At 40.7% G+C, this 13,613-nt stretch overlaps 1 protein-coding gene across 4 annotated transcripts in view; it reads left to right on the top strand.

Annotated features, from left to right (window-relative positions):
* Positions 1-13,613, top strand: part of usp6nl (USP6 N-terminal like) — a 121,423-nt gene that overhangs the window by 43,796 nt on the left and 64,014 nt on the right. For 3 of the 4 annotated variants that reach the window (XM_055653422.1, XM_055653425.1, XM_055653421.1), the window contains exon 3: positions 9,306-9,379. In XM_055653422.1, coding sequence (XP_055509397.1) covers positions 9,306-9,379 — 74 coding nt within the window. The remainder of the gene's footprint in view (positions 1-9,305; positions 9,380-13,613) is intronic. The other variant, XM_055653424.1, reaches the window with a different exon arrangement.

A 13,613-nucleotide genomic window follows, 5' to 3' on the forward strand; every position in this document is an offset into this window, starting at 1 on the left:
TGTTGGGGGAGTCCAGAACCAGGGGCCACAGTTTAAGAATAAGGAGTAAGCAATTTAGAACGGAGACGAGGAAACACTTTTTCTCACAGATAGTGGTGAGTCTGTGGAATTCTCTGCCTCAGAGGGCAGTGGAGACAGGTTCTCTGGATGCTTTCAAGAGAGAGTTAGACAGGGCTCTTAAAAAATAGCGGAGTCAGGGGATATGGGGAGAAGGCAGGAACGGGGTACTGATTGGGGATGATCAACCATGATCACATTGAATGGCTGTGCTGGCTCGTAGGGCCAAATGGCCTACTCCTGCACCTATTGTCTATCGTATATTCTAAGCATGCAGTTGAAGTGTTTGATATAGCTGCAATGTGATATCGTTTTTGTTCTGGTTTGTGTAGTTTAAGCACATCTTTTTGGACAGACCTTCAAGTTTAAGCACAACGTACTTCCATGCCAGTTCTCCATCTTCAGCATTCAACCATAGACCAAATTGATCTTATTACTATCCAACACTATCAACCAGCTTGGTGCAGACTCTGATATCACACTGAAACTATCTGCATGCACTCAAAGTCACCTCTGATATTATTTTATGTACATTGACGTTTTGAGAAAATAAAAATTTCTGTTAATATGTAAATTATTAATTTTAACTATTGTGTTTATAAATGTTCACTAATTAAATCGAAGTTGAGATAGAAACAATTTTGAAGTGACTCAGCGGGTCAGGCAGCATCTCTAGAGAAAAAGGAATAGGTGATGTTTTGGGTGGAGACCTTTCTTCAGACCTCCTACACATCCTACAAGTTGAGTTGGAGCACAACTTCCTGGGTTTCCATTTTCCCTGTATTTCTGCTTTTGGAACTCTCTGTTCATCTAGGTAACAGTTTCTGACAGTATTTCACACAGTAACTGTGCAGAGGTGGTTCTCAATGGTCGGGGAGTCTACAAGCAGGGGCCCTGGTCTCGGGTTAAAGGATCAGTCGTTTAATGAAGAAATTATTGATTCTGGCGATTCTGAATCTTTTTACCCCGGACAGTTGTGGACATGCCACCAATGTTCATAATCAAGGTTAAGACTGATAGATTCGTGGGCATGAATTCGTGGGACGACAGATGGCGCAATGGGCTAAGTGTTCGGCTGGCGACCGGAAGGTAGCCGGTTCGAATCCCGCTTGGAGTGCTTACTGTCGTTGTGTCCTTGGGGCAAGACACTTCACCCACCTTTGCCTGTGTGTGAATGTAATGTAATTGTGTGAAGCACTTTGGGGTCAATGCAAGTTGACAAAAAATGTGCTATATAAATAAGATTATTATTATTATGAAGTAACTAGAAAAATTAGGATTATTGGGATGTGCAATGAAGATCAGCTATGATTTTATGGCTGGCTGGAAGGGCTTGTGTAGGAAGGAGCTGCTTGTAATATTAGGAAGGAACTGCAGATGCTGGTTTAAACTGAAGCTAGACACACAATGCTGAAGTAGCATTTCAGGTCAAGGTCTCGAAACATCACCCATCCCTTCACTCCAGAGATGTTACCTGTCCCACTGAGTTACTCCAGCATTTTGTCTTCATCTTTTGCTTGTAATATTACCAGGTCACGTTTCATAAATTTAGAGCAAATCCTGCCTCTGAAAAAATTCTAAGCATGCATGGAGCCTTCACTAACATTGATCTTTGTTTTGAGATGAATACGACATTTTACTTTGAAGGCTTGCAGATGGGAGTTTAACGATAATACAAAGTAAATAAGTATATAATGTTCAGTTTGTCTGAGCAAGGCTGCCAAGACTGAATCTTCCTGAAACAGCTTGAAACTTAAGCAGATTTTCAAAAAAAATTATCAAAGGGAATGTGATATTTTTCCAGCACATAAAGAACATAACAGCTCTATCTTCTTTGTGTCAGAAAAGATTTGCATCTTATTTGGTTAACAGATGGTAAAACCAATTTTTCTTTATAGTGTGCTGAGGGCACATGTTGCATCTCTGCACTTCTGCTCATAAATAAACCATGAACACTGTAATGAATTAGCCCATCTCAAATCAGGAGCAATGTTATAACAAGGCTTGATATGCATTGCTTTTGCAGGGCAAAGGCAACATATAGCTTGATGGCCACTGGAGAGATCTGTGGAAGGTTCATTGAAAAACTCTTGTAGTGTTAAGTCCATTTCCTTCAATAGCCTGCCAATAGTCATGTCTGCATGCCTGGCCCCAGACTCCTGAGACAGTCTATTCTGAACTCTTCCACAGAATAAATCACCAGGTGGACAAGTGAAATGATTTAAGATGTTCTCAAAGGAGAAAAAAATGCAACATCTTAATTGACTTGGGAATTCCTGGTACATGATTACTTTAAGTGGAGACTAAGCAGTCACGATGACACTGAGATCCACACTTGGTGCAGCAGTTACTCATAGAATCTCAATTTAAATGGTGGAGGGAGTGCAAACAAAGCTATCCTGATGCCCCACCAGTCACACATCTCTTGCTCCATCTTTGGGAGAATCGCTGGGACTTTTATTGGTCTCATTAGCTTAGGAACCTCAGATCCTCAGAACGGGAGAGGAAGTCTATTCTGAACTCTTGAAGTCTATTCTGAACTGAGAGGAAGTCATCCTTGATCCCATAGGACCGTTTAAGTAAAGGAAAAGATTGTACAAATTGTAGATGTTAAATGCATGATCAATCACCCGGATAATAAAAAGGAACTGCAGGTGCTGGTTTATACCAAAGACAGACACAAAATGCTGGAGTAACACGGTGGATCAGATCGCATCTCTGGAGAAATTGGGTAGGTGAGGTTTCGGGTCGAGATCCTTCGTCAAACTAAAATAGTCTTCAGCTTGACCTGCTGAGTTACTCCAGCACTTTGTTTACTATCAATCACCTGGGAGTGGTCTTACATCTAAAATAATCCATAGTGCATCAGTAATGTATAGATGAAAGAACTATTTATTTAGTATAATTTCAGAAAAATCATTGTCACTGAATTCCTTGGTTAGAGTGATGCTTTGTATGTTAAATTACACATTGGTAATTTCTTATGAATTGTCAAATCATTTTTTTACATTGTTTATGCATTCTTTTCATTTTATGACTCGAAATTGTTTTTCTATTAGATTGTTTTGGATGGAAGGTTTTTGAGCATGTAGATCCCAGTTCCACTAAACTGTTTTGATTTTTCTTTTGTGCATTGGATAGAATGTCATCTCTGCTATGTTAATATATAGTTGTGAAATATAGGTTACAGATATGAGCACATTTTTATAGCTTGCCTTGTCAACGCAGAGAATTCAGTAAGTCTAATATTGAAGAAATTGCCTTAAATGAAAGCATGCTTTTTCTCTCTGTGTCCCTTTGGCTAAAATATTTCGGATAAAGCAAAGGAGGATAAGCTTCACGCCTTTCGAATACCTCTAACTTTGATTTAGAAATGGCTCTCTGCAAATTTGTTTGTAAACATATTTTGAATTCATTACTACCTCTTTAAGAGTTTTGAAACTAAAATATTGTGAAATTCTTGTGCTTTATTCCTTTTTCTGGCACGTGGGTGAACTATCAAGGCCATAGTCTGCCGCCTGTTCCAAATTGCTCTTGAAACATTGGTGGAGAACTATCATGAGCATTTATGGAGAAGATAATCGCCTAGTGTGGTAGGGAGGAGGTTCTGGGATTTAGACTCTCAGTTAAATATGTTCTACAGTGCAATGTTTATGAGTTATAGGCGCAGAATTAGGCCATTCGGCCCATCAAGTCTATTCTACCATTCATTCATGGCTGATCAATCTTTTCATCTCAACTCCATTCTCCTGCCTTCTCTCCATAACCTCGGACACCCGTACTAATCAAAAACCTATCATCTCCGCTGTAAAAAATACCCAATGACTTGGCCTCCACAGCAATGAATTCCACAGATTCACCACAAATTGCTCCCTTCCCACCTGCAGCAGAAACTTGATTAACTCACGACTTCCCGCTCCTTCAGAGAACAAAATGTTATTTTACTCTTGTAATTTGGATGTGAATCTACAGGTGATGCTGAGTTTTTGTTGGATCTGAGGAATGCTAGCTTTGTCCCGCCAAAGACCCCAAAATTCTGCTGTCGGATTGCAAGGGGCAATTAACAAGTATGATAGAAATGCAAAACTACTTTAATTTCTCCCTGCTCTTGATGTTTGCGATTCAGTGCCCAGATTGATATGAATGAGACCGGAATATAAACTATGAATGTGCTTTTAAGCAGAATATGATATGAACTGATAGACAAGTGATAACAAAATGTGGGAGGACAGTTGTTTTGCTCAGAACTATGCTCTGGCAAAAACAACACATGCAACAATTTACCGGCCATTTTCTAAAATTTCTGTCGATTTGAGAGAGACCATCTTTCTTGAATTAATCCAGCCACTATTTTTTATTTAAGAGAGTGGTTTGCAGGCTGCACTGGGAATAAAAGAGAAACTAGATCTGCAGTTGTAAAATGGGCATAAGAGGAATTATCTTCACTCACTCCCTAACTGTGGCTGTGCACTTATCATGTATGCACAAATGTGAAAATGATGGTCCTGTGATATAAATGTGCACTTTGCTCTGTTTTGTATTCCTTGTGCGTTTTAATCACTTGCTGTGATTTACCTCTGTACACAACCCTCAATCAACAACTCAACAAAATGTAGCCAAGGCCAAGATTTGTCCTGAACCAGACAAAAAAGCACACCAATGCCTCTACTTCCTCAGGAGAGGAACTCGACGTGTCTCCAACAGCTTTCATCAACTACTATAGATACACCATAGAAACATATTGTTGGGCTGTATCACAGCTTGGTTTGGGAAAAGCTCTGTCCAAGACGGCAAGAAATTGCAGAGAGTTGTGGACGCATCCCAGTCCATCACACAGACCAGACTCCCGACCATCGACTCCATCTGCACTTCACGCTGCCTTGGGAATGCAGGCAACATAAGAAAGGACGATATTCACTCTGGTCATTCCAACTTCTCACCCCCCCCCCCCCCCCCCTCTCCCCATCGTTAAAAAATCTTGAAAGCACGATCCGCCAGATCAGGAACAGTTTCTTCCCCTTGGTTATCAGACTACTGAACAGTCCTCCCATAAACTAGAGTGGTGTCCTGATCTCATTAACTTAACTCATCGTGAACATTGCAAATCTCTGCTTATAGAACAGAAAAAATGCAATGATCGAAGCAGAGATTTGCAATAATTTCTGTTGCAATGCAGTGCTTAGAAAATATTTCAACTGCATCTGAATTATATTTATAAGTAGGAACGGGAAGGGAACATGGAGTTGGGATAGTAATACAGGAAATACAATTTGACTGATTCATGTATAAGAAGGAACTGCAGATGCTGGTTTAAACTGAAGATAGACACAAAATGCTGGAGTAACTCAGTGGGATTAATATATGGGTACTTAATGTTCAGCATGGACTCGCTGAACCAAAATGGTTGTTAACAAGCTTTATGGTGCTAATCCTATGGGTCAGGTGCAACAATGCGACCAATAATTGTACCATCATTTATCAGTTATTCTAGGTATAGGGAGTCCAACTTTAAAATAGGGAGTCCAACTTTAGTAGTGTAAAATCCATAGTAGTTCATTGCCGAGGTAGTATTGTGGTTAGATGTGTGAAAGGTGGTTTAGGCCGCTGATAGTTGATAAGAAGAAGCTGTTCTTCATTGTGGAGGTAATGATTCCCAGGCTCCCGACGGTAGCAGTGAGATGAACGTTTTTCGTTCCATTATTTATTATGTAAAAGAATATGTGTGTTATGATTGTGTTTATAATTTGTTTGGTTGTTTTGTTGTTTGTCTTTTGCACAAAAGTCCGCGAGCATTGCCACTTTCATTTCACTGCGTATCTCGTATGTGTATGTGACAAATAAACTTGACTTGACTTGAACAGGGCGGTGTGGGTCTTTGGCATTAACTGCCTTCTTGAGGCAACATTTCCAACCGATCCCTTTGATGGTGGCGAGCTCCATGTCTCCGATGGATGGGGCAATGTCCACCACTTTCTGTAACCTCCTTCGTTCCTGGGCAGCCAAATTACCGAGCCAGGATGTGATGCAACTAGTCGGTATGCTCTCCATTGTATGCATACAAAGGTTCCAAAGAATGTTGACACAAAATGCTGGAGTAACTCAGCGGGACAGGCAGCATGTCTGGAGAGAAGGGATGGGTGATATTTTGGGCCGAGACCCTTCATCAGACTGATGTCAGGGGAGTGGGCGGGACAGAGATCCAAAAGAGCGTTTGCCAATATGTTGGAATTTAAATACAAAACCATTCCTATGCCTACCCATATAAATGTATTGGTTTGCAGAAACTCTTGGCTCTGGTGTGATGGAATCAAACTGTGAAATACTTGAGGTGCTGACAGTTTCTTGGGCTATAATTAGCTTCTGTAAATCCCACACATAGTTAGCCAAGGAAAGATTAAGTATTTAGTGATCGCGGAAGCTGCTAATAACTGATCTAAGACTATGTTGATGTGTTGGCTATGTTGCGTGTCATATCAGTTAAGATTCCTGCGTCTCTTTGAAATTATTCCTTGAATAATTCAGCATCAGGAATTTACAAAATCACCATTTTTCATTCCTATTTTATACGCCATTGTTAAATGTCCTTTGTCATTGTTTGAACTTTTCAATTAATTTCATTCAATCGAGTTTTCGTGATGCTGCCTTTGATTGAAGCACTTCACGAGGTGTTTCTTTTGAATGCAAATAAATTACATTGAGTTTAAGAATCTATTTTATTGACTTCAAAGTTTACGATCATTATGAGACACAATAATGGTCACAATATTAATTCTCTGGGTATTTTGGCCTATGCAACTCTCGCTACAATTATTAACTTTTGGTGTTGTCCCTTAAATTACATTAAATTAATTCGCTATGTTTTAGGTCAATCTTATAACATATTTCAGGATTTAGTATAAGTTCCTCAAAGATATTAAGGAAGTTGTGGCAGAACCTACTCTTTCTGAAGCTGAGTTAGTTTCTTTATTAAACTGGACATGGGTAACCCTGTCACGCTCTACCCACTTTATATGTCTGAAGAAGGGTCTCGACTCGACACGTCACTCATTCCTTTCCTCCAGAGAAGTTGCCTGTCTCACTGATTTACGCCTGTATTTTGTGTATTGTAAACTAACCAGCATCTGCCGGTCCGACACATTACAAGCTAACTCAATGGTTTTCCATTGAATTCAAGTGGGGAAAAGGGTCTGCTGTTTTCTGTACATTTCGTACATGAGTGGGAAAGAACTGCAGATGCTGGTTTAAATCGAAGGTAGAGACAAAATGCTGGAGTAACTCAGCAGGACAGGCAGCATCTCTGGAGAGAAGGATGTCAGGGGAGTGGGCGGGACAGAGATAGAAAGTAGTTGGAGACAGTAAGACTGGTGGGAGAAGGGGGAAGGGATGGAGAGAGAAGGAAAGCAAGGGTTACTTGAAGTTAGAGAAGTCAATGTTCATACCGCTGGGGTGTAAGCTACCCAAGCGAAATATGAGGTGCTGTTCCTCAAAAATATGAACCAATTCACACGTGCTGCCTTCTGCTCCGCTCCAGCCCACAAACCCATTGGTTTAATCATAATGGCTGCCTCAAATAGTTCCTCGTTTTTTTATCAGTAGCCTTGCGCCAATCTCATTGAACTCCCGGGATATATTTTTGATCCTTTTCAGAATAGTTCAGTATATTAGTTTTTATACCTTGTTTCTCTGGGTTTGATATGTTATGCCTTTGTGAATAATTTGGGGAAGTAAACATTTAGCATGGCTAGGAAGGAACTGAAGATGCTGGTTCAAACCGAAGACAGACACAAAAAGCTGGAGTAACTCAGCAGTCAGGCAGCATAGCATCTCTGGAGAAAACAAGGGCCTCGGCCCGAAATGTCACCTATTCTTTTTGTCCAGAGATGCTCCCTGACCCGCTGAGTTACTCCAGCTTTTTGTGACCGTAACCATTTAGCATGTTACTCAATTGTTGTCAATTCCATACCCTGTTCTCTCCATCTTGTTTAGTACCCTTGGGTTTATAAATGAAGATATTGATTTAGTCAATGCAAGAAGAGTGAGAGATGAAGAATATTGCTGTCACCACACCAATCTGAAGTAAAACGCAAAGTGCTGGAGTAAATTGAAGTAGATACACCAAGTATGACGTTGGAGGAAAATGGAACAGATTATTCTTTGTTGCAAAGAAATCTGCAGGGAATATCAGTGATGGATCATTTTCATAACCTTACATGCACATCATCAGTGCTTGCAGTAAATGACCAGCTGCACTTTGAGAATGTTGTTCACACCAATTTATTCTGAAGTGAAACTTTTGCTTACCTGAAGTGAAATCTTCAGTATTGAAAGACAAACCAGATGGGAAGTAGTGGTTAGAAACAGGAGAACTACACGTTATCGATGAATCAGACGGAATTGTACAATTGGAATACTTTCAGTTCTTGCTTTCTGAGATCTGCCCACACTAGTTGCAGCAGTTGTCATTTCTCTGTAAGGCCCAATGCACGATCTAATGCATTTTTCAATGACTTCATTGCAGATTTTCACTCTGGATTATTTTTTGTATGCCAGCCCTGTGATTGTCCAAAAAGAAATGCAATTTGTGGGGCAATTTTTGTTTAACTATGCCAGAGATTTCAATTATTCCATCATTGAATTTGAGGGAAAGTGTTAATCTCCTGGGATTGAATTGGAGGGACTTGATTTAGTAGTCGAAGTGCATGATTATACTTGCTATCAACCGAATAGAATTTCAACTTTTAAAATGGGCGAAGGTTGTTTCCTCAAATCACAAATCCAGAATTTTTCTTTATTTAAAAGTTAATGAAGTAATTGGTCTGGTTATTTCCATTGCCCACTGCTGTTGAGTAAACTATTTTCATGTGAATGATGGTTTGTGTCATTCATAATTTCAAACATTGGAGAGCTATTTAGCAAGGGATGGTCCATGTTTGGGGAATCAAGTGATTTAAAATCAAAGATCAAGAGACAAGAATCCGGGAATGTGAAGATAGAGGATCGTATAGAACACAGAACATAGATAACAGCACAGCAACAGGCTCTTCAGTGCACAATGTCTTTGCCGAACATGATGCCAAGCCCAACTCTCATCGACTGTACATAATCCATATCCCTCCATTCTCTGAAAATCGATATGCATGTCTAAATTTCTTGAGAGAAAGCCGATTCAAAATTGTATTTTGTAATTTTAATTAAATACCAGGAATATTTGAAAAGCATGGCTCATTTCTTTTCTGGTTTGTTTGCAGATCCAGATGCAGAACATGATACGACTGGAAATGTTGCCCATGAACGTGCTGAAATAGTATCAAAGTATGACAAGGTCAAGTATTTTCAACGTGTACCATATTTTAGATTTTTTATTTAATATTGCTCCTTGTTGGACTACTCTGTCAATTCAATGCAAAAATAGATTTTCTCCCCTTTTTTAATTTAACATCTTATTTTTTTTTTTTCTTCTTTGGAATCTATTATCGAAAACTAATTAGTTATGTCTGTAATAAGTATAAATCATGGACTGTTCATGAAGAATATTGGATATGTTGCCCAACATTATGTAAGTTTTCCTGTCTTTTATCTTGTATTTAATAATCTTTGCAATTTATTCCAGACAATATTTTTAAAGGCTAATTTTTTAATGTAACTATGTTCATGTATGCACTTTGTGTGGTATTCTACCATTTACTCCTGGATATATGTAGAACCATCAAGAGAAACTAATTACCTGCGCAATCTTTTTATGGAGGTGGTGAACAGACTGAGCCGTTCTATTAGGCCAGTGGATATGGGTAATACATCACATTGGTATCTTTCTTTGTAGGACATCCTTTTAGACAACTATTTGGCAGTTATTACGTCGGCTAATTATCTTTGTTTCAAACCCTGAACTAATGTGCACTCATTTACAATTCCCGGTTAAAAGGGCTGAGTTTGAGTTTATTGTCACGTATACCAAGGTACAGTGAAAAGCTTTTGTTGCGTGCTAACCAGTCAGCGGAAAGACAATACATGATTATAATCGAGCCATCCACAGTGTACAGCTACATAATAAAGGGAATAACGTGAATAGTGTTTAGTGCAAGTCTAGTAAAGTCCAATCAAAGCTAGTCCGAGAGTACCCAATGAGGTAGATAGCAGTTCAGGACGGCACTGGTTGTTGATAGGATGGTTCAGTTGCCTGATAACAGCTGGGAAGAAATTGTCCCTGAATCTGGAGATGTACGTTTTCATATTTCTGTATCTTTTGCCCGAGGGGAGAAGAGGGAGTGGCCAGTGTGCGACTCATCCTTGATGGGTGGTCTTGCTGAGCGTGAAGTATAAATGGAGTTGATGGAAGGGAGGTTGGATTGTATGATGGTCTGGGCTGCGTCTACAATCCTCTGCAGTTTCTTGCTGTCTTGGATGGAGCTGATCCCAAACCAGTTGACCAAAAGGAAAGTTTGAATTTAGAGTTGGAGTTTAGAAGCCGAGTGACGGAAGACTTGATGAGACGTTTATGAGGAAGCTTGACAGGGCCGATGCAAAGAAGATGTTTCCCATCGTGAAGGAATCACAAAATCATTGCCGAGTTTCAAAATAAGGAATCGCTCATTTAAGACTGAGGTGAGAAAGTATTTTTTCTCTGAGGACCACAGAGAGTCGTAGAGCCAATCAATATTAGTATTCAAAGGCTCAGATGGACAGGTTGTGGTTTGCATGTGAGTTGAGGGTTATAGAGAACAGGCAGGAAAGCGATACTGACAATAAATCCAACATTTTTATGATGGTTAAGTGATGGTGACAGGTCTATTGGCCTTTTTTTTTAAGAGTTGAAGGCGCAGATAGATGTGTGTGTGTGTGTGTGTACATCTCAGGAGAGAAGGAATGGGCAAAATTTCAGGTTGAGACCCTTTTTTATATATATATATATATATGTTACATTTATTGTCACATGCACCAATTGGTACAGTGAGATTTGAGTTACCATACAGCCAAACGAATAAAAAAGAACACAATACACGATAGATTTTAACATAAACATCCCGCCCACAGCAGAATCAACGTTTCCCACTGTGAGGGAAGGCAATAAAGTTCAGTCATCTTCCTCATTGTTCACCTGTGGTCTTGGCCTTTGAACCCTCCGCAGTCACTGCTATGGACAGCCCAATGTACAGGCCCTCTCGCCGGGATGATCAGAACTCCGACGTCGTAACGGAAGAACACACTCAGCGGCTTGGAGTTTCCGAATCGGCCACTTCCTACTGGAGACCGCGGCTCCCGAAGTCCACATGCCGAGCTAGGCGGAGATTCAACGCTGGTGACCCTTGGGAAAATAACTCAGGAAATAAATGAGGCCTTTTTAACCTGACGATTTTAATTAGCCTTTGTTCCAGGAATTCAATCTTTAGACTTCAGAGATAAAGCTCTCTAGGGCATTGGTGAGACCACTTCTCGGGCATTATGCACACTTTTTGTCTCTATAAAGAAGGATGGTCCTGCACTGGAAGCAGTTCAAAGAAGGCCTGGACTGGATGGATTCTCCAGTATAGACAGGTTGGACAGACTATGATTGTGTTTGCTGGAGTTTGGATGAACAGTGACTTGATTGAAACGTACATGGACCTGAAGTGTCTTGTCATGGTGGATGTAGAAAGGATGTTTTCACTTGTGGGAGAATCTGGAGCTAGAGTTCTGCATTAAAACGGTGTTGAAACAAAATTGTTTTCCTCAGGATTGTGAATCTTTGAAACTCTTCCTCAAAGGGTGGTGGAGCAGAAATTTTGAATATGTTTAGGGTATTGGTGGATATAAGCGAGGGGTTGAATAATTAATGAAACAAGGAGGTGCACGTACTGGTTTACAAAGCAAAATGAGTGCTTGAGAAACTCAGCAAGTCAGGCAGCATTTCTGTGAATATGGACAGGTGACATTATGGATCGGGCCCTTCTTAAGACGGTTTGGTTCAATCAGTCTGAAGAATGGTTCTGATCCGAAATGTCACCAAACCATGTTCTTCAGAGATAATACTCCAGCACTTTGTGTCTTTTTTGGTGTGAATAGTTGGCCTGGCCAGTTGGACATATAGAGTTATTTACTGTCAGATCAACCATGATTTTATTAATTGGCATTGGAGGTATTTGAGGCTCAGTGGCCTTTTGCTCCTAAGTTGTACACTCTGCTAATAAAATGCTCTGCTCTTTGTGGCGTACAGCTGATTTGTATTTCTTTAATCATTAGTGCTGATGTACAGTGTGGCTGCCCCTACTGATGACTTAAATAGTTCAACATCCTGTTACAGGGCTCTTCAATCATTTCTTTATTTGATTTGGTTTGCGATTAGATGTTTTTGGAATTTCCTGTTGATGGTCTTTATGGTAACAGACATATTATTTGTCATATTCAACTAATTCTAAAAAGACAGAGTTTCTGTAGTTCAGTTTAAGTTTTTGTGTAATTTTCCAGCCTTGCACACCAAACCTGCCCTCTCTCCCTCCCCCGCCATCTCTGCTCAGCTTCAATATGTGTAAATGCAGCCATGCATTTGTCTTTTGTTCTAGGTTTGTTCTCTGGCCTAGGCTGGACCTGCAAGTTCAGGTTATTTATGGTTTCTTCTTGCATTTTCTTTTCTGTTTATAGTTTTTCTGGTTTGCGCCTTCATATTGAAAACGCCATGAAAGGGCATTGATACAATGGAATTCTTTCTTTCTTTCTCCATTGATGGAGTCTGATATGGAGTACTTAGAGCATTTTTTGTTTATGAGTTTAAATTAAAGGAACCATGTAAGGATCCTTTTTATTGACTATAGTTCAGCTTTTAATACAATAGTCCCTGACATACTAGTCAACGAGTTGTCGGACTTGGCCGACTTCCCCCCTCTCACCTGCACCTGGATAAAGGACTTCCTCACTAACCGCCCACAGACAGTCAATATGGGCCCCCACTGCACCTCCGCCCTCACGCTCAGCACTGGTTCTCCACTGAGTCCACTCCTCCATGCTCTGTATACTTACGACTGCACTCCCATCCACTCCACAAACACCATTATTAAATTTGCGGATGACACCACGGTGGTCGGACTCCTATCAGGAGGAGACGAGGCAGCATACAGAGATGAGGTCCTGAAGCTGTCAGAGTGGTGTTGTGCGAACAACCTGGCACTTATTATCAGCAAAACAAAGGAAATGGTCATCGACTACAGAAGGCCCTGCCCTGTTCTACATCCATGGGGACTGTGTCGAGAGGGTTTCCACCTTCAGATTCCTGGGAACGCACATCGCGGAGGACCTCTCCTGGTCTGCCAACTCTTCAGCAGTGGTAAAAAAGACCCAGCAACGATTGCACTTCCTGAGGGTGCTAAGGAAGAACAGTTTAGAGGAGAAGCTGCTGGTGACCTTCTACTGCTCCACCATCGAGAGTGTGCTGGCATATTGTATCACGGTGTGGAATGCCGGCTGCTCAGCAGCAGACAGCAGAGCCCTGCAGAGAGTGATCACCACTGCCCAGAAAATCATCGGCTGCCCTCTGCCTTCCCTGGAAGACATCTCCAGCTCTCGGTGCCTCTGTAGAGCCAGGGAAA

This window comes from Leucoraja erinacea, chromosome 22 (assembly GCF_028641065.1).
Source record: "Leucoraja erinacea ecotype New England chromosome 22, Leri_hhj_1, whole genome shotgun sequence".
Lineage (NCBI taxonomy): Eukaryota > Metazoa > Chordata > Chondrichthyes > Rajiformes > Rajidae > Leucoraja > Leucoraja erinaceus.